This window comes from Osmerus eperlanus, chromosome 27, assembly GCF_963692335.1.
Source record: "Osmerus eperlanus chromosome 27, fOsmEpe2.1, whole genome shotgun sequence".
NCBI classification, from domain to species: domain Eukaryota; kingdom Metazoa; phylum Chordata; class Actinopteri; order Osmeriformes; family Osmeridae; genus Osmerus; species Osmerus eperlanus.
In genome coordinates, this window is record NC_085044.1 from 3,121,799 (window position 1) to 3,149,718 (window position 27,920).

At 46.3% G+C, this 27,920-nt stretch overlaps 4 protein-coding genes across 7 annotated transcripts in view; all 4 read right to left on the bottom strand.

Moving 5' to 3' along the window:
- Positions 1-2,964, bottom strand: part of dclk1a (doublecortin-like kinase 1a) — a 21,876-nt gene extending 18,912 nt beyond the window's left edge. Inside the window, 3 exon segments of the mRNA XM_062453010.1 lie at positions 636-985; positions 1,608-2,003; positions 2,685-2,964. Of these exon segments, the coding sequence (XP_062308994.1) occupies positions 636-985; positions 1,608-1,968 (711 nt within the window). The 5' untranslated portion in view covers positions 1,969-2,003; positions 2,685-2,964.
- Positions 2,965-5,745: 2,781 nt separating this feature from the next.
- Positions 5,746-10,272, bottom strand: ccdc169 (coiled-coil domain containing 169). The gene is made up of 8 exons (XM_062453489.1): positions 10,047-10,272; positions 9,877-9,959; positions 9,282-9,392; positions 9,112-9,152; positions 7,700-7,798; positions 6,962-7,015; positions 6,474-6,547; positions 5,746-5,956 (listed from the first exon to the last, which is right to left on the bottom strand). The coding sequence occupies exons 1-8, from the start codon at positions 10,118-10,120 to the stop codon at positions 5,845-5,847; spliced, it is 648 nt and encodes a 215-aa protein (XP_062309473.1). The 5' UTR covers positions 10,121-10,272; the 3' UTR covers positions 5,746-5,844.
- A 1,755-nt stretch (positions 10,273-12,027) lies between these two features.
- Positions 12,028-18,615, bottom strand: sparta (spartin a). Of its 4 annotated transcripts, none has more exons than XM_062453370.1 (8): positions 18,303-18,615; positions 17,233-18,003; positions 15,543-15,737; positions 14,770-14,941; positions 14,390-14,584; positions 14,019-14,177; positions 13,760-13,850; positions 12,028-12,746 (listed from the first exon to the last, which is right to left on the bottom strand). In XM_062453370.1, exons 1-8 carry the CDS (start codon positions 18,351-18,353, stop codon positions 12,542-12,544), a joined length of 1,839 nt encoding a protein of 612 aa, XP_062309354.1. In that variant the 5' UTR covers positions 18,354-18,615; the 3' UTR covers positions 12,028-12,541. The 4 variants fall into 4 exon arrangements, with proteins under 4 accessions (XP_062309354.1, XP_062309356.1, XP_062309355.1 ...); XM_062453372.1 differs by having other exon boundaries at positions 17,233-18,031; positions 18,303-18,452; XM_062453371.1 differs by having other exon boundaries at positions 17,233-18,036; positions 18,303-18,428.
- A 148-nt stretch (positions 18,616-18,763) lies between these two features.
- On the bottom strand, positions 18,764-22,681 carry ccna1 (cyclin A1). Its single transcript, XM_062453412.1, has 8 exons — positions 21,447-22,681; positions 20,739-21,129; positions 20,535-20,650; positions 20,116-20,339; positions 19,823-20,027; positions 19,547-19,660; positions 19,287-19,420; positions 18,764-19,205 (listed from the first exon to the last, which is right to left on the bottom strand). Exons 2-8 carry the CDS (start codon positions 21,109-21,111, stop codon positions 19,154-19,156), a joined length of 1,218 nt encoding a protein of 405 aa, XP_062309396.1. The 5' UTR covers positions 21,112-21,129; positions 21,447-22,681; the 3' UTR covers positions 18,764-19,153.
- Positions 22,682-27,920: the final 5,239 nt, after the last annotated feature.

The window sequence follows — 27,920 nt, forward strand, 5'->3', positions numbered from 1 at the left end:
TATATGTTTGTGTGTGAGAGAGAGAGACAGAGACAGAGACAGAGACAGAGACAGAGACAGAGACAGAGAGAGAGAGAGAGAGAGAGAGAGAGAGAGAGAGAGAGAGAGAGAGAGAGAGTGTGTCAGCCAGAGAGAGGATGGAATATCAATGAGGATGACACTGGGCTATTTCTGTCTTTCCTCTGGAGCTCTGGGAGAGAAAAGCAACTGCGTGGGCGAGAGACAAGACTCCATTCATACATCCCTCTCTCTCTCTTTTCGGTCTGTCACACACGATGACAACAAACAGGTTTGAGTCTGGACAGGTAGGGATGGTTGAGGAATTGCCGTAGCCTATAGTTGTCATGGATAAGGTGCCTCAATTACTGTCAAAGCAAACCTTTGTCATGGCTAGCTAACTAGCTAGCCTCTACTGGCCAAAGTGACATTTAGTCATTTTCATTTAGCAGACACACTTATCCAGAGCAACTTACAGTAAGTACAGGGACATTCCCCCGAGGCAAGTAGGGTGAAGTGCCTTGCCCAAGGACACAACGTCATTTGGTTTGCATAGCCGGGAATCGAACCAGCCACCTTCTGATTACTAGCCAGATTCCCTAACCACTCAGCCATCTGACTCCCAGTGACAGACTCACTAGTTTCCCCTCCATCGTGTAGATCTTCTTGACCACCCCAGAGTCCAGCTTGATGGCGTCCGTGATGTCGGTGAGGACCTGTTCATAGGAGTGGGCCGTCTTCTTGTTGAGCAGGATTCGTACGGCCTTGCGGGGCTTCACGCCACTACGAACCACCGTCACCAGCTTGGGCCGGACGAAGTCCTTGTTCTCGCGGTTCTCGGGCGGGCCGGCTTTGGCGCTGCCCAGGGAGAGGGGCCCGCGGGCGTCCGAGGCCGAGGCCTTGACGTTGACCGACCAGTTGGGGTTGACGTTCTTGGTGTAGTCCAGTTTTTTGTAAACCTCGACGCAGCCGCACACATAGCTCTCACCTGTGTAGGGGGGGGGGGGGGGGGGGGGGGGGGTGGGGGGGGAAGAGGCCAAGAAACCGATGTGAAGGCAGGGGAAGGCTGGCTACATTCAATTTGAGGAAACAGCTAGGCCACAAAATAATATTGAGGTGTATTATTTGTAAACTTGGGTTACCATACATGTAGCCTATATATCCTGATTGCAATTCATTGTGTATGACATGGAAGGCAGCATTTATGTTCACTTTTTTCCAACAAAGATGACCAATAAAGTTTTTGAATGTTGAATCTAAACTGGCAATAACGTAGCCTGCTGTAAGGAAATAAATAATGTCTAAAGTAGGCTGATTTGTAACTATGGCAGTCCAGTCAAGCTATACTGCACTGACTACTCATCCTCTGTAGCCAAACCACCCTCTGCTTAATTATGACCAAGTGGGGACCTGCCCCGGCTCTAGTGGCTTATTACAGACTCCGACGGCAGCTGTCAAATGAGAGACCCATATGGGGCTTTTTTGCAACACAAACCAAGTTTATGACCGTACTGAAAATCTAGATGCTTGAACTTTTAATATTTTATAATATCGCGATAACCGGAGATGTTCTGTTTGAATTAGAGACCTGCAGAAGTGTGAGATTTTACCTTCCACCAGCTGGTCGATAGTGGTGATTTTTTTGGAGCCGTCAATTGAATAAATGATTCGCACGCCTTGGGGCAGGTTCACATTGTCCGACAGGGAGCGGGTGAGGTCAGCCAACAGCGCGTCAAAAGACCGGAACCTGTCTGTGGAGATGGCATAGACTATCCCGTTGAAATACCGGTCCCCGTTGCGGTAGAAACGGACTTTTTTAGCCTTCTTCTCCGAAGTAAGGGTCTTCAGGGTACGGGTCCGGTAAAGGCTGCAGTGAGCGCTGTGTGTTGGACTCAGTACCCCATTCATCCTTCCGCCGCCGCGGGCATGCCGTTGGGCTTTGTCCCGATCGTCAAAATGTTCCAGCTCCATGTCTCTCTCGAAGGTCACGAGCACAGCTCTACTATCTGGAAAGGGAACCGCAAGACAACAAAAAAACTTGTAACTAACACAATATATGAACCTTAAACCAAATACGCGGTACGCGACAGTCAGTCACAATATTGAATACAAGGGTTCAATCCACGACGCTTGTTTTAACAATCGCCTAGTGGTTGTGTCCGGTCTCAAAATAACTTCCTAATGACAGATTAAGCTTTTCTAAGCTCTGAGCAATCGTAGGCTAGGCTATACTCCACTGTCTGTAAACTGTCGTGAGTACTGTGTCATTGATTTTGAACCACTGAAAGAACCGCACAGCCTGCGATCAATCAGTAGGTTGAAGGCAATAGGCAATTACTTTCTGCTTTAGAAATATAAATAATATAAATTATTTTGACTTCTCACAAATGTTGTCGAACACTAGGCTATTTAACTTGATTTACACTCTTTATTGAAAAATATTATCAAGAAGCATTAGCCAGAATAATGCTTTTGGAAAAATGACACAGGCAGAGCAACAATACCAGGCAAGAATAACAGTAGCCGATCAACTGCATCAATGAAATGTATCATTTGTAAAGTAAAAAAGTACCTAAACTAGCTCTATGACAGATAATCAGATATGACAGGCAATCCTAGGCTAATTAATAAGCGAGGTTCAGAATCCAATACAAAAATAGGACCTCTGAATTGGATTGTTTTCTTACCTACACGGTACACTAACGGTTCAGCGACGGTCACCTCCAGTATTACTGTTTATCTAATTCGCCAGATAAGTAAAAAAAAAAAAAAAAAAAAAGATTTCAGAAGAAAGATAAGCTGTTGACACCTATTGTCCCTTCCGTTATCTCAGCCTGCAGTGGCCCCGTGCGTTCTTTGTTGTCCGGTGGATCTCTCCTCCGCTAGTGTGCGCGCGCGCGCGCGTGACTGTGAGTGCGTGTGTGAGAGAGAGAGAGAAAAGAGCGTGCCGTGTAGGCTGGGCTTGGCTAGCAGCAGCTGTTCTCCCTCCCCTTCTCTTTCCCCCTCCACTTCTCCTCCGCCTCCTCCCCCTCCTCAGTCGTGTCTGGTGTTTTTTGTAGAACCCTCCCCCCTCATTGGGGTGCAGTCCCACACCTCGGGCTTGCGAGGCGTGGGACTGCACCCCTCCTCACACGCTGCACGCCCCGTTATACCACAAGACACGCGCTGGTGTCAAGAGGGAGTGAGTGGGGGAGTATTTTTTTTCTCAATCATTATTCAGTGGGCGTGTGGCTGAAGGGGGATGATGTGTGAAAGAAAGAAAGATGGAGATAGTGAGCACATTTATGTTAGGGAGGTCAAGAGAGGCATGTGACGTTGTTCTCTTCTATTGCCATGAATGTCTTACTAAATGTCAGTTGCTATTCAAGAAATACACCTTAATTGAAAAACTATGAATGATAAGCGTCCCTGTTTGAAGTGAACTGAGTTTGGAAGATTTGATATTCTCTCGTTTTTTGCTCTCCCGTGAACATACTTGTGTGTGCTTGTGTGTTGGGTGTGTGTGTTGGGTGTGTGTTTGTGTACAGTATGGAGTAATCACAGAGGACGTGAAGAGAGAAAGAGGACTGCAGGGGTGGAGGACAAGATGGATCAAAGTGACCTAGATCCTGTCCCCAGGAGACCACCAAGCACATCACCTCTCATCTCCCCTCCATCTCCTGCCCCCTCCTCCCCTTCCTCCCCCTCCATCTCCCCTCCATCTCCTGCCCCCTCCTCCCCTTCCTCCCCCTCCATCTCCCCTCTATCTCCTGCCCCCTCCTCCCCTTCCTACATCTCCTGCCCCCTCCATCTCCTGCCCCCTCCTCCCTCTCCATCTCCTGCCCCCTACTCCCCTTCCTCCCCCTCCATCTCCTGCCCCCTCCATCTCCTGCCCCCTCCTCCCCCTCCATCTCCTGCCCCCTCCATCTCCTGCCCCCTCCTCCCCCTCCATCTCCTGCCCCCTCCATCTCCTGCCCCCTCCTCCCCCTTCCTCCCCCTCCATCTCCTGCCCCCTCCTCCCCCTCCATCTCCTGCCCTCTCCATCTCCTGCCCCTCCATCTCCCCCCCCCTCCATCTCCTGCCCCCTCCTCCCCCTCCATCTCCTGCCCCCTCCTCCCCCTCCATGTCCTGCCCCCCCCATCCCCCTCCATCTCCTGCCCTCTGCCCCCCCTCCTTATCCTGCCCTCTCCCCCCCTCCATATCCTGCCCTCTCCCCCCCTCCATCTCCTGCCCCCTCCTCCCCCTCCATCTCCTGCCCTCCCCATCTCCTCTCCATCTCCCGCCCCCTCCATCTCCTCCTCTCTACCTCCTCTCCTCATCCCACTCTTCTCCCTTCCTCTCTATCTCCTCCTCCCCATCTCATCTTCTCTATACCCTCTCTCTTCATCCCACTCTCATCTCTTTACTTCTCTCCATTTTCTATCTCGCCATCTCATCTCAATGATCAGCAATGATATTCATGTATTAAAAACTAGTTTGGCAGCAGCAAAGTCCTCACCCCCTAAAAATAATGTGCACAAGTAATCTACTGGAACCGGTGGAAATAAATTGGTTTAAACTCAGTATGCTTGCGCCACCCACCCACTCTATCAAATTGCTAGTTTTTCTGTAGCTTGTAGAATCTCTCCCACGGCAAGAACAGTAATATGGTAGCATGATATTCATACAATGGGTCCTACAGTACAAGCGCAACAACCATTCTAGTCTCCCACTCAAAGTATTTAGAATTAAAACATGAGATAACACATACAGGAGCATTTGGATGGACATGGGCCAATGACTAATCTCTGACACAAACCCAGCTTGTTGCCCATCTGCTGAGAATGACAAAGGCTTTCAAACCAGTGGGCAGCCAAATGAACTACTGCGCTTTAAACTTTGCAGGGCCCTGGTCTGACCAAACTGTTCTGGGTGGAAGAGAGGGAGGGGTGAGAGAGAGACACATGGAGAACAAGAGAGATAACTTTTCTGAGAGAAAGGGAGATAAATATAGAGATACAGAAAGAGTCATGAATCATAGCTATGCGGCATATTGGGAAGCCTGGCTGTTATCATAATTCATACACCGTTTGCTCAGAAAAGTCTAATTTCATCTGTGAACTACCGTATGATTATATTCCTGCCAAACATGTACTGTATTTTGATCAACATAGCAGCTTTTTCTACTCTTACTTTGTGTGGTAGGGCCAACAAGGTGTGGAATGAATCTTTTTTCCATGTCCATTGACTACTTTTCAGTGGTGTAAACAAATCGATTTGTATTCCACGTCTCTGCATCAATACTTCCTTGAGTTTGGAGCAGTGTGTATACACCCTCACAGTGGTAGGTAGTGGGTTGGTGTGTGTGTAATTTATATAAGAAGATCTGGAGAATGGCTGTGACGTGGCCATGTTTATGTAAGGCAGGTGGTGGGCAGCGCGGCCCTCTGGTAGAAATGGAACAGACTTGCAACATGTCACCCTCGCAGATTTTTGGGTGACCTCTCCGTTTCATCCAGCCTCCGTCCACTTTGTTATTTTTGTCCCCCTCCCCCCCCCCCTCTCTCGCTCTCTCTACCCCCCCCCCCTCTCTCTCTCTCTCCCTCCCCCCCCCTCTCTCTCTCCCTCCCTCCCTCCCCCCCCTCTCTCTCCCCCCCCTCTCTCTCCCCCCCCCCTCTCTCTCTCCCTCCCTCCCTCCCCCCCCTCTCCCTCTCTCCTCCCCCCCTCTCCCCCACCCTCTCTCCTCCCCCTCTCTCTCTCTCTCATACTCTTCTCTCTACATTAAAGTAATTTTATTCTCATACGTTCCACAGATCATTTCAAAGTAAAAGTCAATTTTATTGTTCATGTTTGACAAATAAGACTTTACTTTGGCCCCTAATAACCAGACTAGTGCTTTAGTTTAGGTAATCTACTCCCTACAACTTCCTTCCTCACTGCTCCTCCTCCTCCTCTTCCTCCTCTTGTAGAATCAGACACAGGCAGCTTGCTTGGTTTTCCCCTGTTACCAAAAACAGAAAGCAATTGAAATAATAAATGAGGAATGAATGACTCAACGATTCAACCTGTTGATAATATAGTCCTCAATTCGGTCCAAAAATTAATTACATTTGTTCATGTGTGTAGTCAACCTCATGCCACCTCATGTCACGGCATTGCAAGACTGAGAATGACCTGTTCAATATTCCATGAGCATATTCATTATGTTGAGCAGTAGAACACGCACACCACTATTTTAGTCTTGTGGGTAATGCAGTATAGGCCCTAGTTTGAAAAGTAACTGGCACACAAAAATCGTCTGTGTGCGTTTGTGAAACCAACGATAAATCAGGACGAATGGATGGAGGATATTGTGTGGGACTAATTTCGCTCACAAACAATAACCCTACTTATTAGTGGTATAATAAACTTCAACCACTGTCTGTTCTACTATCAGATGGTTCAGTGTGGGACTGGAGGAAAGATTATTTTGACAACAGATCTGAGATTTGGGCCACCTGGGGTCAAACTGCAACTACCTTTGTTGACTCTCTGGTGCCCCTCGTGGCTGGCATAGGTACTGCCTCCTATTGGCATCCAGGGTGGAAGACAGCTGGAGAGGATAAGAGGGTTATGGACATTTCAATGCTGATTTCCAAAGATTGAATATGTGCTGAGTCTGCGTGCGTTTGTGTGCACCCAAGAAAAAAAAAAGCAATGACGCAAATCCTATCCCTCAAAAAGTCCTTGACTCAGTTCTGTGAGGAGTTCTTACAGAACAGACAACTCAATAGGGTAAATGAGGTAGTAGTCTAGAAGTAGGACTGAGAACAGCATCCTGCACCACATTCTCTCTCTCTCCTTCTCTCTCTCTCTCTCTCTCCTTCTCTCGATTTTAATAGCCCTCTCTCCCACAGTGACCATTCATCATTCAGGAAGATATTCATAGCTCGTCAGTCAATATTTCTTTTTCAAGCCTTCTCCGTGTCAGGAGTTATGATTCACGCAGGGTAGATTACGTGCTTACCTTAGCGATTTCTGACAGATACGCACGCCTCTCGTCGTTGGTTTTATGAAATGCCTGTTGTTTAGGAGAGAAGGACACTGACAATTTGAATGGAAAGGGTACTTCACTTTTCAGATCCTGCGGCTCTATTTACATCCCCACAATCTGTTCATCTCCCAGAAAACTAAACTGAGCATAACAATTTTCTTGCATCAATCATACCTGTGTTTCCGTGAGTGTCGTATGAGTGTGTGTTTGAGAGTATTTCTCTGTGTGTCTACAAGGAGGTCTTTCGGAAGGTCCTCTGCGTTAATGAATGTGGGATTAGAAGTGGGATTATGGCGTCTAATGCTGTGAGATATTAGCCATATTTGGTCTAATGTATCACGCTGCACAGAACAGTTAACAAAGGGCCCGGGCGTGGAACAGAAGTGGGTCAAACGCAATCAGACAAACACTGTAACACCACATTTTCAAACGATCGAAAATAGTCAAACGAATCCCTAAATACTCGAATAAAGAATTTATGATTTGTACGGAGAGGTGCTGACTAGTGAAATATGGTTGTATAAATATGACACAAATGTAATTTGAGTATTACAGACAGACAGCAAGGGATTGGGCGAGGGACTGATGGCAGACAGACAGGGGGAGGGTGACAGGTGTTACCAAATTGACCACAGGTGTCACTGGCCTTTTCAACCAGTTCGGTACGTGACATAACCCACACAAACTCGTCCCACAACATTTCACGCTAACCTTCCCTTCCTGTTCGATCCTCTGACGGCAGTCTGTCAGCTGACTCTGCAGGCCGGCCTTCTCATTGGTCAGTAGTTTCAGTCTCTGCCTCAGTGCATCCTGGGAAAGAGAACCAAAGTGTTGAGGCATCCCCTGCATGGGGTCCTTAATGGTAAGAAAGCAGTGTGAACCAGGTGGAGGGCTTCTATGAATGACGAAGGACACACTACCTCATGTGTAGAGGAAAGTGCTGTATGTCTTATGTTCATTTAGCAGATGCTACAATCCAAAACGACGTACAGGGAGAGGTTAGAACCTGCATTCAAACCCTCCACCACTGAGTTATACCTTTCTAATGTCAATATCAAACAAACAATCAAACTAGATGACCTTGATACTGTACAACAGCCACGTCTAATAGCACACCATCTAAGCCTTACTGAAGTAACAAGGGTGTTAGGTTGTGGCATTGAAAGCGGGAACTGGTAATCACTGAGTCATTCCTGGAGCGTGCTCTCTCAGGAATGAGGCCAATTTGTCTGGAGGTTTCTACAGAGCACAGAACAGTCATTGTGGCCCTTCAGTCAAAATGGCGGAGTTGACCTGCATCGCCCTTCACCAGCAGGAATGACCACAGGTCAAAAAAGACGTGCACGAATTCTAGAAGATGCCGTCAACCTCACACTGCTCTCTGTCAGTCTCTCAGACACAATCTGCTCCATCCCTCTCCGAAACTGTCGTTTTCTTTCCCTCCTTTTTCTATCTCTCTCTCTCAATCCTCTTGCTCTCTCTTTCTTGGGAGATCAGGTTCACAGTCCTTTGGTACTGGAAACTAATGAGCAGCTGCCACTTCATACTCACACAGACAGGCACACACATCCATTAAACCAGACACACACATAACCCTCGAGAGTGTGTAATTGGTGTGTATTACTTTCCTATGGTTTCAGTAATCCAGTGATTACAGTGCCCTGGTTAAAGCCTGCTTTATTCTGCTTGCATCAGCAGGAGAAGCTCAAGTTGCAGATGGCATCGGTAGCACGCATCTCCCTCACGATTCTCACACACTTCTCTCTTTCTTTCTATCTCTGCCTGTCTCTCTCTCCCTCTCTGCTTGTCTTCCTCCATCTCCCTCTTGTGTCTCTCTCTCTTTCTGTCTTTCTCTGTGTTTCCCTCTCGACTGTCTTTCTCTCTGTCTGCTACACCCTCTCCGTATGTCTGTCTGTCTGTCTCTCTGTCTACTCTTTTTGTCTCTCTTGTTCTCCCTGTCTCCTCTCTCTCTCTCGCTCTCTCTCCACATCTCTTTTTACTCTCTCCTCTACTCTCTATGAGTCTCTCTGGCTCCCTCTGGCTCCAAGTCTAGATATGTCTTTCACACACTCACACACACTCACACACTCACACACCCTTTACTGTACCATAAGTACACTCACCATTGGCATGTCATCATAGGATCTTATTGAGGCCAATCGATCTGTACGAAAAAACGTTAAGAAAAGTAAACGCAAAATTACCCGAAATTGAACTTGTAATAGGAGTGTGCTGAAAGCTAGAACTGTGACTGTGTTGATGAGGCAAATTGTGCGAATTAAAATACTTTTACCTACGGGGTTTCCTCGTAAATCCTCCAGTCTCTCGTGAAGGAGAGTGGTCTGCCTCTTCAGCTGTCCATTCAGGTCCACCTGGGTCTCATACCGAGTTTTCCACTCGTTACCTGGGGAACTCAGGATCAGATATTGTTATAGAAGGCCTAAACAGAAATACTGGGCTATACCGGGGCCAAAGGGAGATGCACATCAAGTAAAGATATGCATAGTTGTGTCCCACTTCAAAAGGTGTCATCTTACTACTGTTGACATTTCCGACAATATAATAATTTACGCTACCTCTCAACGTTTGACTACAGCCTACTGCGGTACTTCCAAGAAGGGCTCTCAAGTCTCACGCATTTCAACCATTTCTCACGCAACACCTTTTTTTCTCAAGCTGAGTGAGAAAAAAGGGATAACTTGTCCCGCTATATACAATTAATAGACGAGTTGATACTTGTCTCGTGTTAATACAGACGTCAAAACCAGCCATCAGACCTGAACGTTATGTACCCAAACGTTGATAGCTAATGTTAATCTCACGCCACACTTTTGATCAAACTTGAGAGCACTGTTCACAGTATGATACAGGCTATGCCGGACACTAACCTTCCCCATCGACACTGTGAAGTCTCTCTTGCAGTTCAGATAAAGTGCTACTCAAATCGGATATGGACTCCTCCAGCATTTCCCTAAAAGCAGAGGCACAGACTCTAAACACGCGTGACCTTGCTTCAACTTCCCTACTTGTGTTTTATCGTGCGGCCAAGTGTACTTACTTCATTTCTCTCTCCTGTTCCAGTTCGGCCTGCAAGCGAGCTAGATCATATTTGCTCAAGTCTGTCTCTCCCATCTTAGGCCACTAAATTGCACTAATTACATGAAAAGTTTGTACCTCTGGTATCCCATGGAAACCGCCGTATCCGACTTGCTGTAGGAAGAGGCGTGACCGCAACGCAATGGCCCAGTATAATTTACATACATTAGGACTACTTTTACTCACACAATCGACATAAATGTGGGACATATGTTTTTTATTGTAAAGTTATCCGATAGCAAAAGTTGAGATGTGTGTGCGTTGCACACGGGTCTAAATGACTGAAAAAGGTGAAACCGGTAGTGTATTAATTCATTATGAATTAATACACTACCGGTTTCACCTTTTTATTTTAACCAAGGGACAATAAACAGAAATATCAGTATTTGTATTCAGTAATGTAGCCTACACAGCCTAATCCTTCATTTAAATGGAGTTTGGGGTTATCTTTGCAATATGAACAAATGGCATGAATAAATAGATTGTAATAGGGCAAATAATACTACTAGTATACCTAAAGCCACAACTACCACACCAACATTCACAACTACCACACTACCAAATACAACTACCTAATAGAAAACCTCTCTTTTTTATCTTTTACAAAGGATTAGAATTATACATTCAAACTATATTGTATTCCTTTAATGAGAAAGCTGTCTGTACTCTTTATAAGGTCTTTGTATGATTTGTTCTGTGCTGTAACCCCTTGCATTCTTGTCTGTTTGTATACTCTGTAATTGACTGTATTTCTGCCTTTAAGCAATAATAAAAAAAAAAGATAAATAAAGGTTGTGACAAAGAAAAAAAAAGAACTAGCCTGCTCCGTGTCACGCTCAGACCATAGACTTATATTTAGTAGACACAGCTTGTTTTCTCTTCCAAGATGGCGTCCCCATTCATTTCTATGAAAAGTGCTCAGTGGCGCAGTGAGGCAAGCGAGAGCGCGAAACGGACCGCGCCATCGTTCCAGTTCCGGCTCGTCCAGTCTTGCGCAGAACAGTGGCTCGCCTTTTTCCTAGGTCCGAGACTCGTGCACGCTTGCAACTAGCTATACACGTCAGTTAGCAGGGGGTGCATCTCATGGCAAGAAGGAATATAACAAGCCTGTCGTAAAATGTCTGTTCTGTATATCCCAGCATCAAATGATTCTTACTGTACACTGAGGGCACTAGTATGAGTAAGCACAGTAAGTTTCAGGCATGTAACACTTTCCTAGTCAAAGTTAGCAGGGGGTGCATTTCATGGCAAGAAGGAATACAACAAGCCTGTCGTGAAATGCACCCCCCTCTATTGTCTGTTCTGTATATCCCAGCATCAAATGATTCTTACTGTACACTGAGGGCACTAGTATGAGCAAGCACAGTACGTTTCAGGCATGTAACACTTTCCTAGTCAGGGTTAGCAGGGGGTGCATTAAGCCTGTCGTGAAATGCACCCCCCTCTCTTGTCTGTTCTGTATATGCCAGCATCAAATGATTCTTACTGTACACTGAGGGCAGTAGTATGAGTAACCACAGTAAGTTTCAGGCATGTGACACTTTCCTAGTCAGAGTTAGCAGGGGGTGCATTTCATGGCAAGAAGGAATACAACAAGCCTGTTGTGAAATGCACCCCCCTCTATTGTCTGTTCTGTATATCCCAGCATCAAATGATTCTTACTGTACACTGAGGGCACTAGTATGAGTAACCACAGTAAGTTTGAGGCAAGTGACACCTTCCTAGTCAGGGTTAGCAGGGGGTGCATTAATAGGCAGTGGACAGGCTCTCCGTAGACGGGCTCTGGTTGCACTAATTAGATGAAAAGTTTGTTCCTCTGGTATCCCATGGAAACCGCCGTATCCGATTTGCTGTAGGAAGAGGTGTGACCGCGACACAATGGCCCAGTATAATTTACATACATTAGGACTACTTTTACTCACATAATCGACACAAATGTGGGACAATTGCTTTTTATTGTTAAGTTATACGATAGCAATAGTTGAGATATGTGATATGCGTTGCACATGGGTCTAAATGACGCATTAGGAATGAATACTCTACCGGTTTCCCCTTTTTATTTGAACCAAGGGACAATAAACAGAAATATCAGTATGTGTATTCAATAATGTACACATAGCCTAATCCTACATTTTCTTCATGGTATTTAAATGGAGTTTGGGGTTATCTTTGCAATATGAACAAATGGCATGAATAATACTAATCTAATTGAGTGGTTTAAAAGTTAATATTGCACATAATTAGGGCTGGGAAATACTTGGATAAAATACATTGTGAATCAATATCAAAATAGATACATTTTAAGATACAAGAAGTCGGCAGTTAATCAATCAGATATCTAAATGTAGTATTTAATAATAATAATAAAAAAACATCTTAAAGTAAAACCCTCTTTCTGCTAATTTTGCAAAAGAAAACAGAACACGTGACCACAGGAAAACATTTTGCCTACACCCCTTACTTCCCTTTCTCCCCATACCCCTTCTCTGTCGGTTCTTCGGTTGTTGGGTTGTGGTCTTTGACCACAGCCTTGGCGGTGGTCTTCCCGGTGCTCTTCAATATGCCCTTCATGCCCAGGTTGTCCATGTTGAAGGCCGTCACGCCTACGTTGACGACAGACTGGACAGCCGTGTCTGTGGCTTGTCCCGTATCTTCACCATACCTTCGCCACGAATGACAGTGGCCCGGGTTAGAAAATATAGTACGCCAACAAGAAAGCTATTACTAAGGACATGTGGGGAGCCAGTAGCAATAACTGTAGGCTACTAGAAAGCGCTGAATATCAAGTATAGGACGAGCTAAGGGTAAGGCAATAGGTCAGTGGCTAATTTGTTGTTATTCACCACAGCAGAATGTTACCGGTTAAGAAAAACAAGAGAGGTAAGGTATTTGAATTCATGTCAGTTTTATTCTAAACAAGTTAGATGAGAGTCACCACCTCACAGAATAACCAGCGGGACCACCACTCATTCCACACAGGCATTTAGCTGTCCACAACACAGATGACTCAGCGAAGACTCCAACAGACCAGACATGAAGCTGTCCCCAAAACCCAAGCCACTTCATCATTTGCATATGCAGCCTCAACGAATGAAAAAGTAGGTATAATCAAATTGTTTTGGTCATAAGTCCAACCCTGTAGCTTTTTATTCGAGTAGCCCAATTCCTCCATATTGCTTTTGCATCCGTGCGATCACCTCGATAAACACAAAGTCAAAAGGCTTGTTCTGAAATCACCTCAGAGTTAGTCAGAGAAGAAGCAGGAAGTAGTGTTCAGCCACTAGGGGTCCGTTCACAAAGTCTGTTTTGAACTCCCCTTCAGTTATATATTGCTGGGGTTTAACAGATTCTCTAGCCCCCTGTATCTGAAAGAGAGGTGTAAAGTCATATGATTTTCCCAAAGCTTAAAACAAGTCCAGCCTGGGTGACTGTCTATATCTGCATCCAATCCTGATACATACAGTAGTTCCATAAGCCAATCACATCACAGTACTGCTGAAACAGAGATATACTGACACCCAGGATGACTGGAATCAAACGCAAGGCTTGAAAAAACAGAAAAGGACTGACAGTGTAGCCCTCGGAAAAGGAGAAAACCGTGGATGACCGGGTTGTTGGGGAGGAGTGTCTTCTAGAGCGTCTGCTAAATGACTAAATGAGGAGAGGAGGACTTACTTATACTTCACCGTCGTGACAGTCTCAGACCTCACGCTTTTGCCCACAGTCTTCGCCCCAGTTTCCAAACCGGTCCATATAGCCGAGAGACCTGGTAAAAATAAGATTCAAATAACTAGATGAGCATCTCACCAACCTAGAGTACACAGGGTTGACTTCCGAAACTGTTCTAAAGTAGATTTCAGCTGTCCTTCAGGACATAGGGGGCGTGTCTAATCGTACATTAGCAGCCAAACATAAGGCTATGCTAGCGACGCACCCTGCATACTGCTCGCCGCTACAATCATGGCACCATCCAGGTTTGAGCGTCCATCTTGGGTCTTCTTCATGGACTCTGGGATGAGCTTGGCGCCGTGTTTCTTCACGTGGGGGGCTAGCTTGTCCCCCACACATCCGGCTACCGTGCACACTCCGTTTACTGCCAGTGCGCGCACACACACACACACACACACACACACACACACACACAGCTTATCAACAAACACACTCAGAAAAGGATATTATCAAACACACCCACACATGAATGAATGCCACAAGCAAAAACACACGCGTACGGGAGATACAGAAAGTGATATGCCAGTAATCATAGTTATCTAAATAACAACCACCGCCCAAGCCCCCGATGTTTACCCAGGAACTGGCTGACGCGCACAGCGCCCCCGGTGGCCTGTTTGGCCACGTGCAGGCCCCTGGTGACACGGGGGTTAACCTCCGCAGGGGTGTTCTCCGGGGTGATGTGCTCGCGCAGCTTGGATGCCCCCTTGTGGATGGCCTTTCCAGTGGCCTCAGCCCCTTTCAGAAAGCCTTTACTCAGCCAAGAGGTGCCTATGGGGGGGGGTGAGAATGTTTTGTAAATGAGGTACATACATATGATGTATGTGTATGCATATAAATAAGTACATTTGTATATGTCAGAGAAGACTACAGACTGTGTGGGATCTGGTGCCTTTGCCTTCCCACAAACCTGCGGTCTCACTCACAGACACACTCACAGACACACACACACACACCTGCCAGGATGCTTTGGGACATCTTCTCGCTCCATTCAGGGACAGTTGGCTTCTCCTCCTCCCCCATCGCACCCCCAGTTGCCATGGGGACTCCTGACCTCTCCCCGGGCGGACCAATGGGGACTTTCTCACTCAGGTTCATGACCTCTGAACTTGACCCCTCCTCCAGAGCCTATCAAACAGGATGAGGTGACACAGTCCATATTACTTTTTGTTTTTGTATCTTAACATAGCTGGAAAGGGGGGGGGGGGGCTTCATTAGAACATGCATCATGCTGTGAGTCTTTCCTCAAGCTGTGGTTTTTTCTACCTGGGAGGAATGCACCGGTAAGGCTGCCAAGATACTTTCAACCCAGACCTGAATTTGTGTGACGCTCATCAAGTATCTGAGTACGTAAAACACCTGGTTGAATAGCGTGAATGTGACAGAATGAATGTACTCCATTCTTGTCTGACAAGGAAACAGACTTCTAAAATAGCCAACAAGAAGACAACTCCCACATAGAATGATATAAAACACAATAATCTAACAGGAAATCTCTTTAGCAATCTGATTATTAAGAGTAACAAGCCATGTAGCAAGTAATTTCAAAAGCAATCTAGGAAGTGATCTACAAAATAATGTAAACCTTTGTATCCCTGACTCTTTCCCCTTTGAAAAAACAGCCATGAACACCCAAACTCTTCACGACAGACCCCTTCCTTCTTGACCCCCATGTCTCCTCTATCAACCCCCATGTCCGCTAACACCACCATCTTCAGAGTAAACCCACCTGGATCCTGAGGTCTGTGAGCTGGGCCAGAATGTCCTGGAACATGTCTCTGTCTGCCTCAGGCATCTCTGAGGACAGCACTATGCCCACGTAGGACCCCTGGGGGCCAGCCATGGTGTCTGGGAACATGAAGATGCCAGAGTTGGCCAGTAGCACTGGGGTCTCCACGGTTAGAGGGTAGAGCCAGTCACACACCTGCATAGACACACACTGTAAGTGATTGAGCGGTTTCCACCAAGAGACTGGAGATTGCAACTCACACACTCACAATAACAACTATCTGGGGCCAGGGAGTCAAACCAGAACACAATATCCTGAAAGATCCTAACATAATTACCAAAGATAATTGTAAAACACTACCCTCTGACCCCCCCCCCCCCCCCCCCCCATTTTGATGAGACATTCTCAATGTCTGTACTTGTATTTCAGGTTTTTCTCTCCCCCCCCCCCCCCCGCTACAATACACGTTACCCTCAACTGTCAGCCAGTGTGTGTGTGTGTGTGTGTGTGTGTGTGTGTGTGTGTGTGTGTGTGATGTTGTGTTCCAGGCAACAGCCACCAGAGAGGTATTCAGCCTGACCTCTCCGAGGGCCACCCAGAGATCGAGCCTCTGGCCCGTGACACAACGGAACCGCAGTGTCATCAGTTACTGAGGCCTTTGTCCTACTGGGGCAGAGGGCAGGCCGAAACCCCACACACACAGCCGTATTCACAGTGGTAAATTGTGCACGAGGCCGACACAAGCTCAGGAGCAGAATCAAAGGCTAACATTTACATTTAGTCATTTAGCAGACACTTATCCAGAGCGACTTACAGTAAATACAGGGACATTCCCCCGAGGGGGGTAGGGTGAAGTGCCTTGCCCAAGGACACAGCGTCATATATCACGGCCAAGAATCGAACCGGCAACCTTACGATTACTATCCCGATTCCCTAACCGCTTAGCCACCTGACTCCCAGTCAACCCGGGTTGGGTTCAAGTCGCTCTACACAGCAGCAGTCACTTTTGTTTTGGCAACAGGCCCTTTGCCATGCAAAGAATTTCAAGCTGTGGTTGAGCAACAAACCAAAATGTGGTCCGACTGGTTTTAAGAGGCACAGCAGGAATCCATGTTTGGTTGTGCTCCATTGCAACTGTATTGTATAGTCAATTAACTACCCCAATAAACTAATTTAGTAGACTCTAGATACCAATTGTGCTTCAATTTCCAATCCTTAGCCCTCTTAAACTGTACGTCTCAACTTTGACGGATTAGCCCAAAAGGAGCTCCAGAATGGAGAATGCTGATCTCTGTGCAGCCCAGATTCCCCGCTTAATTATTTGTAATTATTTCCCCGAGGGCCCATGGTCATCTGATTCAAGCTGTGTGTAGGCCACTGTTGTCCCTCTGGACCTCCTGCCTTCCACCCAGCTCTCACTCAGTACAGACTGAACGCTGATGCTAAGATAAACTATCATGATCTGTCTATCCATCTCTATCATATCTGAAACAAAACATGATAAGACGGAGAGAAATCATGTAGCTTGTTAGAGTTGACTTGTCGTTAGGGACAGTAGTGTGTTCAGTGTATGTCTGAATCCATAAATTAGTCATTACAATAATTATAATACATTTGACCAGTTCTGATATATTGCTCTGATATATCCCATCACTAAACACACGTCACATGACCCTCAGATGTTGCTTACGTGTAGAAAGGCTGAAGACGCTTTGCCAGACACGTCGTTGCTCCCGCCGCCGAAAGTGATGATGCGTAGATACCCAGGGTGAGACGGGGCGCTGACCTGTCCTTCGGCACTCACGAAAAACATCTGCACCCCTCTAGGGAGAAACAGCAGCTCATCTCCATCTCCCGCTCTGGCCGCTACAGGGCTGTAGGCCAGCCTGTGGTGCCCCTCCGTGGGCTGGGGTGTATAGGCTGGGGGCTGCTCTCCTGAGGCTCCCAGGGCCGGCACTGGGAAGTTGGGCAGAGATGGGCCTGTGGTCCCTGAAGCCCCAGCAGGAGGAGAAGGTGTGGGTGGGTGCAGGGTCTGGGTGGAGGTGACGGGCACGGTAGGGTAGAGGTGGAGGAGGGGGCTGGAGGTAGGCTGAACGTTGGGCCCCAGAGTGGGATAGAGAGTCTGCTTGGGAAGATCCAACGCTGGTTCACTTGGCCCCTCCGTGGTCGTGGACTCTGCAGTCTCCAGGTCGTTGAGTCTGGTGGAGATGTTCCTCAGAGTCAGCCTCATCTTCAGCTGAAGCTGTCTGGCCGTGTCCCAAGGGGCTCCGTTGTGCCTGTCCCCCCCAGTAGGCACCTCCAGGCCCTGGGTGAGGTGCTGCCTGCCCCTCCGGTAGAGCTCCAGGGCCTCAGGTCTTCTCCCAGCCTCGTCGGCAGCCAGCCCTCGGGTTAGGCACGCCAGCGCACGGTCATGCTGGTCCTTTATCACCAACAGCTCCGCTGGTTCAGCCAACGCCATGCTCTGGAATTACAGAGAACGGACAAGAGAACTAGTCTGAAGAGAATTAAAGTGTGTGAGGGGTTCAAAAATATACACTTGTATTAAGCCGTTATAATCCACCATCAGTAACAGAACCTATAGGAGCAATGGGTTATTTAAAAGGCGTACGCACATGCAGTCTCGCATAACAAATCTCATAGCTACGCATCTGTGTTTTCAACTCGTATCAGGTTTTACCTGAGACACAACTGCTATAGTTCATGTGTTCGTTGATGGACGATCGGAAATAAAAAGCAAATGTGTTAAGTTAAGAAACGCACCTTAATGTCAGAATGTATCCTCAACTTGAAAGTCCCGGTAAAGTACAACATAAGGAAACAATCCGATGGAGAAAAAAAATCCGTTTAAGCCTGTGATGGCAATTTCTTTCTAACGCGGACCTGTCATTAACATTCTGACGCGGAGTCTGCCAAACACAGCCTGTCGGTCTTGTTCCAAATCAAACAACTTGTAGAACCACTCAAGTTTATGGATCCACCCCCACGAGTAGAGTAGCCCATGTCATACTACAGTTCTTCCAATAGATGTCTCTAAAACCATAAATGACCGACGTTTGTCCTGGTGGGAAGCCTTGAAATGAAACGCTCGAGGCTGGCAGTCAAAATGCGAGCCACTTGTCAAATTAAACATGTGCCTTAGGAAACGTCGAGTTAACATGGCACTTGATAAAAAAAAAACAGCTCTAGAACAAGTATTTGAAAAGCATTAAGAGGCAAAAAACTATGGTAACTTGTCATTTTAATCACATGATGCAACATACAAGATGCAGACTGAAGTCCATGATTCTGGGGAGGTTTCACACAAGGTACAGTAAAAGATTTGAAAAAAAAATCCAAGTTTGAATAGTGGCTTTTACAGACTTGGGGCAAATCCTGATCTCCTCAGACTAGAACTAACAATACAACACCTCAAGAAGTCAAGTTTAAAGTTGACAAGAAACAAGTTACTTTATCATTTTTATTGTTACCTTGATAGCTAACTAACTAATAAAAATGGCTTATTTACACGGTTTAAAAAATTCAATTTAAAAAAAGTAATTTTACAAAATCACATATCTACAAAACAGTTAAGCGCTGTGTGGTGTTGCAGGCTATTAAAGGTTCCAGTTGCCTCAGTGGAAAGGTAGAGAAGGGGGAGGCGTCACGGCTGACACGTTTCCATACCTGTGAAAAGGATACAAGATAAGCTGAAGCAGGAGTATAGCACGAACAGCTATGAAGACAAGTCAGTGCCCTTCAACCCACCTTGAGCTCTTGTACTTTTCCCTGATGGCCTGTTGGGGGCGACTCTCCGCACCAAGGTAAAGCTTGTGCAGGTCCTTCAGACAACGGGCAATCTCCGACAGGGTGTAACCAGTGAAGGCACCTAAGGCATCAGGCTAAGGAAGCAAAGCACAGGATTAGTCATTTTGATTGGTCGAAAGTCCAACTGAATTACCCAACCGACGACGGTTGTATTCAAACCATTACAGAACGAAGCCACGGGATCGATCAGGACAGCTCACCCAGAATGTTCTGTTTACTGTGTAGTTGGCCAGACAGTACGCTGCAGCTGCCACCATAGAGGGCACGTACTGCAGGAAAGGATCCACTTCCAGCAGACTCAACTCTGACACATACTGGAGGATGAAACCACAATACAACCCTGAGTGGTACACACCTAGAAACCTAAGTAGATGACATTCTACAGTACCAAGTGTTCCTTAGAATACGGAAGAGTGCCAACCCAGATCAGTGGTAGATAACGTCGCTCATGTTCAGACTGACGGGTTGGGACCTACCAGGGCGAGGTTCTGCGTCTTGGAGCAGACAGACTGCACAGTCATGTACTGGAGCAGGAAGTGATGCGTGGTGGGGACGGTCATGTCAAACGCCAGCACTTTCAGGACGAGGTGCTCCATGCGAAGCAGCTGTTTCTTGGTGTACGTGTCGTCCGTGATGTACACAAACTCGTCCACCTCCGGGGGGTATATCTCCTCGTACTTCCTGAAGAAACGGCAATGGATGGTATTCGATTGTTATGGCGGGGGCCGTTTGCAAAACTCTGACAAAAATGCGTCAAAGCAAAACTTACGCTGCAAGCATTATGGCAGCGGTGCCTAACAACTGCAGTTTGCCCCGAAGCACTGACATGCATGACAGGAAGCGGTCGACGTAGTTGACGGCCAGGAAGAAGGTCTCGTTGCACAGCTTGTACTCCAGACACACTTCCACCAGCCAGTCCATCAGGATGATACGCATGCAGTTGGTGATGTCTGGCTGCTTTCGCATGTAGCCATGTTTGGGCTGGCATTTCATCTGTAAATGACAACCGGGGTGGGACTTGTAAACATAGTAAGGGACAGTTGCAGTTCAAAATGTCTGCTGCAAGGTGAGGGGGGGGTTGGCATTGCAACCAAATTTCCTAGACAGGGTTTAAGTGAAGTCATTTAACTGAATGCCATTAGATCTAGATGGCAGGTTTTAAAGCAGCCCTTTGGATCAGTAACACACTTCACTCTCTCGCAAATGTCGATGGATGTCCTCTGCGTACTCAGACAGGCACAGCATATCCTCTGATGTCATTGGTTCATCAGGTAGGGACTGCATTGACGTGTCCATACATGATCCTGAGAAGAGGGAGGTACAAATCCATTCATTGACAGCCTGGCATGCATCATGCATGTATCACTACTTCTAATTCCCATTGGATCTCACCTGAGCTCAGGTCAAGGAAAAGCCGGAAATCTTTATGTTGCAAGGCTGCCCTATCCTCATCCACCAACTGAGGTGAAACCACGACTTCACTACAGGCAGGGAGGACAACCTCACATGGGTCATCCACAAAGACATCAAAGCTGGAGCTGGAGGTACAGCCCGGAAACGTCGTCTGAGAGTTCTCCGAGATGGACCCGAGTTTAGAGGGCTGACCCCCGGCTAAACGGCTGTGCTGTTCGTTTTCACTCAGGAGGCCGAGGACCGTTCTTTGTTTTGCCCTCTGCATACGGATTGGATCCATTCTGCTTGAGCCAGCAGCAACATTTTCTTGGCTACTGCGGCTAGCGAACGCGCCGGCTGTGTTAAAGCTCATCTTCAAACAAGCTACAACCTATTTAGTAAACAAACAGCGTGATAAGTACACAAAACAAGTCCCCGTATGGTAGAAGCGCAGGGTAATTGCTGCCATGACTACCAGGTGACAGTGGCACAGTCAACACTCCCAAACTTGCTTGCCAACTCTGAGAAACGAAACATTTAGCTTAAAACCCATCTAAAATAGCCAATCATAAGCTTTGTACAGAGGTATTCATTTAACACAACTGGATAGTTAGCTCTACAGTAGTGGTTCCGAACAGTAAAAGGTCCGGCAAACGTTAGCTAGCAGGCTAAAACTAGGCTAAGCATTGGGAAATGTTTTTCACAAACCTTTTGTTATACGGAGCACTTGGACTTGTAGAAATTTCCTTAAGAAGTTTGACCGCGTAAACTCGCTGGCTAGCTTCACATTGGACTGTCAAATGTCTTCAAGTTTATGTATTGTTCATTCCGATGAGCGCACCAATCAGCTGTTGCACTGTCAACTCAGCTGTTGCAGATTCCGAAAATTGTAGAAGTTGCCGCTGCCCTGGTGAGTGTCCAATCACGGCCGACAATGACAGCGGGGATGACGTCTCCATAGCAACAGGTCGACGCGCAGTGCGTGTCAGTGTGCAGGCGTTTGGACCAAGCATGGATCACTTCAGATTAATCAAAGTGTGTGCATGTATGCGCGTGTGTGGTTGCGTGCGAGAGAGAAAAAGAAAGAGAGAGAGAGAGAGGCTAGCAATCGGGCAGAGCTGGTTCATGCAGGAGACTTCGACTAGACCTTAGCGCTGTCAGTCAGTGGTAATGTCACGCAGTTATGACACTGCTACTTTACAGCCAGGGCGGTCTAATTAGACCACAAACTCACCCGCACTCCGACAATGCTTCAGTACGACGCATGGTGTGCATTGCTTTTCCTTGTTGCCTCCACCACCCCACTCTACCCGTGGTTATGTCTCTCTCTCTTTCTCTGTCTGAAGGGGGATGTGTACCGAGCGAGTGCGAGCAGACTGTTTGTATTTTCAATAGTGTTATAACTTATTACTGAGTCTTCCTCACGGAATGACTTGCAATTGAAATAGACATTATAGGCTACTCAAACAAATCCAAGTTCAGGTTTTGTATTATACTGTAGGCCTTAAAATAATGGACATGTAAATACCCACCACATCCTTATCTATTACCAAATTATTTTTAACACGTTACTGTTGTTTCTTTGATTTTGTGTGTGAGTGTGTTTTTGTTGTTGTAAACATGGCTCCCTTCGGAAATAACCATTAACAAAGTTGCTAAATGTATTGTATTAAGGACAGCCATAGTGTTTTTTGTTGCGTTATTGTGTCAGACTCATTTTGGTATGCCGCCCATGCCCATCCCTCAACACTGTCAACCAAGAGTCAAGACTAAACCAATTCACCTTGGTGGTGTGCAGACTGGTTTTATACTAGTTATTAATGATTTCGCACAAAACAGTAAAACATGCAACTATATATCTGTAAAGGGAGATTAGGGAGATTTGGCTGAGCGGAGTCAACGCAGACGGATCCTAGACAGTAGGCACCATGTCTGGCTCTACCATCCTGCTGCCACTGTTACTGCTGGTCTCTGGATCCTCAGCCTCCCACTTTTACGGAGGGACCATGACCTTTAACCGCAAAGGAGTCAACGCAGACGGATCCTACACAGTAAGACCACAAAGTGGAAACATAGTTCTGAGTTCTGACAGGGGAGTGTGGATATCTGCCTTCTACAAAGTCAGGAGGGGAGTCAGGTGGCTAAGCGGTGAGGGAATCAGGCTAGTAATCCGAAGGTTGCCAGTTCGATTCCCGGTCATGCCAACTGACGTTGTGTCCTTGGGCAAGGCACTTCACCCTACTTGCCTCGGGGGAATGTCCCTGTACTTACTGTAAGTCGCTCTGGATAAGAGCGTCGACTAAATGTAAATGTAAAACTGTGTATTCCCAATATTATAAATAAGTTGTGGTTTATTTGGTAGCATTTCGTAGTGTAACTGATTTTACTATATGCATACTGTACAAAGTAAGAGGTGCTATTGGATAGATTCCCCTGCTCTCCCCTGGTGCTTCTGCGTGGAAGACCTTCCCAGCCAAGGCAGTAGTCTGCCCTGCTCATAAACCAGAATCAAGGCGCCCACTCCGTCAAGGTGAATACTCCCACACAGTGACATTATAGGCTATCATTTACGTCCCCTTCAAATGAGTAATAGACACTCATCGCACAAATGTCACCATTCCGATTATTTTTTTTGCCCATGTCACCCCTGTGTCACCCCTGTGAAGCTGATCTCCATTCCAACGTATCTTTCTTTCCTCATTCTTCCTTCACACAGAAGAATTTCCTTCAGAGCCTTTTTGTTTAAAAGCAGATGCTGCAGTCAGAGGTGCTCACATACAATAGGCACCATGTCTGGCTCTACCATCCTGCTGCCTCTGTTACTGCTGCTCTCTGGATCCTCAGCCTCCCATTTCCACGGAGGGACCATGACCTTTAACCCCAAAGGAGTCAACGCAAATGGATCCTACACAGTAAGACCACAAAGTAGAAACAGACATGTGACTATAGTGTGGATGTCTGCTTTCTTCTAAATAACACAGAAAAGGACAAATGTTTTTGAGTGGAAGATACTGGTTCTGGTCGTGGTAACTGGTCGGTATTTATTTCATGCACAGTCTGAGATATCACCGCCTATTTAATAAATAGATGTAAGAATACAAATCAATGTAAGCAGGTCAAAAAGACCATTATGTAGTTAACATTGTATCTGCTAGCGTTTCGAAAGTATGCCTTTACATGTCATCTGTACTCAACTTTAGGGATGGTATGTATTGGTATATAATCTATTGAAAACCAAACTAGAACATTGGGATTTTCAGCATGTTTTCACTTTTGATGAGTTACTACAGTCAACTCTGGAAACTACAGTATACAATTGTTGGTTTCACACCAGCTGAATGATTGTAGGTGGACATTCGCTTCAAGTTGGCCCTTCACTCGACGTGTTCCACTTCAGCCTGGGCTAACATGTGGAATTGTCAGAGTGGAAATTGTGGCAGTATTAGCAGCAATGCTCTGTATAACCTGGACAGTAGCAGTGGCGACTGGTGCCAGTGGGAAGAAGTCATGATAAGAAATGTTGACACCAACCTACCTTTTATACTTGAGTAAGTGTTGAATGAAACTGGGAACACTTTACACAAGCATATGTTTGTAAATGTTTATAGTATTTGCTCAGTTAAGTCCCATGCCTGTGCAACTGTAAGATACTTTACAATCATGTTTATAGACTGTCTGGTGGTAACTGGATCACCACCTATGTTGGGGATATAGCATGGAAACTAAGAACTACGGTGGATCTGGGAGTGAGGTCTGACACAGGGACAGCCAACAGATCCCCACAGACCACAGTCATACCTCTTCTGCTGTAAGTTGCATTCATCATTTTTATTAATCTGTGTGAGCCAGTGAACTAAATACGAGGGTTTACTTAAAAATTATGATGTAAAGACTGTGCATGAAATAAATGCCGACCAGTTAGCCAAACCGGTTACCAGTATCTTCCATTCAAAAACATGAGTCCTTGTCTGTGCTACTTTACATTTACATTTAGCAGACGCTCTTATCCAGAGCGACTTACAGTAAGTACAGGGACATTCCCCCGAGGCAAGTAGGGTGAAGTGCCTTGCCCAAGGACACAACGTCAGTTGGCATGACCGGGAATCGAACTGGCAACCTTCGGATTACTAGCCTGATTCCCTCACCGCTTAGCCACCTGACTCCCCTCCTGACTTTGTAGAAGGCAGATATCCACACTCCCCTGTCAGAACTCAGAACTATGTTTCCACTTTGTGGTCTTACTGTGTAGGATCCGTCTGCGTTGACTCCTTTGCGGTTAAAGGTCATGGTCCCTCCGTAAAAGTGGGAGGCTGAGGATCCAGAGACCAGCAGTAACAGTGGCAGCAGGATGGTAGAGCCAGACATGGTGCCTACTGTATGTGAGCACCTCGGACTGCAGCATCTGCTTTTAAACAAAAAGGCTCTGAAGGAAATTCTGTGTGAAGGAAGAATGAGGAAAGAAAGATACGTTGGAATGGAGATCAGCTTGTCTGTGGAACAGGGGTGAAGCCAATCTGGTTTGAGGAATGAGGAAGGTCAAACTTGAATAGAGATAATCTATTTATATGAGCGATCAAACCAGTTACACATACGCTCTGACGCACTGGATAAGAGCGTCTGCTAAATGACTAAATGTACACAGTAAGTGTGAGGCTGTTGTTACACAATACATTTCACAACCGGTCATTTCCGAAGATGATTAACATGGAGACATGTTTACAAAATTAAAGAAATACAAACAAAAACTGGAGCAACAGGTGCTAGAAACCTAGGATGTGGTTGGTATTTACATGCCCCTTCTTGATGTATAATATACACAACCCCAAACTTAAACAGTGGATTTATTAGATTGTAAACTATATTGTCTGTTCCAATTGTCAGTGGTTGCTACCCTGTTACTCTCCTTCTCTCTCTCCTCTCTCTCTCTCTCTCTCTCTCTCTCTCTCTCTCTCTCTCTCTCTCTCTCTCTCTCTCTCTCTCTCTCTCTCTCTCTCTCTCTCTCTCTCTCTCTCTCTCTCTCTCTCTCTCTCTCTCTCTCTCTCTCTCTCTCCCCTCAAGAGTTCCAGTGAATTGTCCCAGGGATTTTCAGCTTTTGGCCCATGATCCAGATGGAGACCTGGTTCAGTGCAGACTAGGTCTGCCTGGGAACCAGGAGTGTGCTGATTGTTCACTACCTGTACCAAGCATTTTTACACTGAAAGTGAGGACCCAAGGATCACACACCCAGACATTAGAGAATAATTATCATATTTCAAGTGTAATCTAACTGTTAATCTAACTGTTAATCAACATTATTTTTTGTACCCTTCAGTCACCATGCACGCTATCTTACTTGAACACTTCCAACTCAGTTGGAAAAACGTACGCGGTGCAGCTTATGATGGAGGACTTCCCCACTGTGTCTATAACCCTGACCTACAAGGATGGCTCGCTGTCCAACCGGAGTTCCTCCAGCCCTCTCAGCAAGTTGCCTTTACAGTTTGCAGTCAGAGGTAGATATTATCTACAGTATGTAGGCTACACGATTGTCTATAACAGGCTGTGGGATGGGGGTGGATTTTACAATTAGGAAAGTATCCAACCGTTGAGTGTGTGGGTGAGTTGTTACATTTATCAAAGTATACAACTATGAAGCATAGTATAGTACATAGTATATCTCAGTATTCATGGCTGCCTTGTCCTCCAGTTGGGGCTGCAGTGCCCTCCTGTGCTGAGGGGGAATATCTCCCCAGGTTCCTGTCCCCGACGCCGGCCTACGGAACCCACCTCTACGTCGCTGTCAACAACACACTGGAGATCTCAGTCAGGGCTGAGGCCCTGTATTCTAAGTGAGGAAAATACACTGTAACTCATGTATTTACTACTAGGAGGCAACGTGTACTTTACATCAAACAGTCTGCCTATCTAGGAATGATCCTACATATCCGAAGTGTAGTAGAATACTTATGGGAACGTGTTGTGTTTTTTTAAGTGTTTCTCAGCTTCTGGTCAGTGGTCCTCACAATTTTACAAAGACCACGGTTGCTCCTGGACAGTTCACGATAAGATGGACACCAAAGGATGACGACAGACAGGACCATCCTATCTGCTTCGTCTCCCAGGCACTGAATAATGACAGGTCAGTCTCCATTTTGATAGACCAAGTGGTTCTTTATCAATCAGTTGTTTTATAATCCGTGATCTATAATTTTAAGTACCAAATTAGAAAAAGTATACCATCTAACAAATGTATTAATTAAATATTATTTTTACAGCTCAAAATATCACTCTGAGCTGCGTTGTGTGATTGTCACAGTTGGAAACCTATATACCACACCAGACCCTGAAACTACGACATACATTTTCACAACAAACACAACTATTATACCTGATGCCACCAATACAACACCAACATTCACAACTACTACATCAACACCCACAACTACCACTGAAACACCCACAACTACCACAGACACACCCACAACTACCACACAAGCACCCAAAACTACCACACAAACACCCACAACTACCACACAAGCACCCAAAACTACCACACAAACTCCCACAACTACCACACAAGCACCCACAACTACCACACAAACACCCACAACTACCACACAAGCACCCACAACTACCACACAAGCACCCACAACTACCACAAAAACTCCCACAACTAGCACACAAGCACCCACAACTACCACACAAACACCCACAACTACGACAGAAACACCCACGACTACCACACAAGCTCCCACAACTACCACACAAACATCCACAATTACCACACAAGCACCCACAACTACCACGGAAACACCCACAACTACCACACAAGCACCCACAACTACCACACAAGCACCCACAACTACCACACAAACACCCACAACTACCACACAAGCACCCACAACTACCACTGAAACACCCACAACTACCACATCAATGCCCACAACTACCACATCAATGCCCACAACTACCACTTCAACACCCACAACTACCACTGAAACACCCACAACTACCACAGACACACCCACAACTACCACACAAGCACCCACAACTACCACACAAACACCCACAACTGCCACACAAGCACCCACAACTACCACACAAGCACCCACAACTACCACACAAACACCCACAATTACCACACAAGCACCCACAACTACCACTGAAACACCCACAACTACCACACAAGCACCCACAACTACC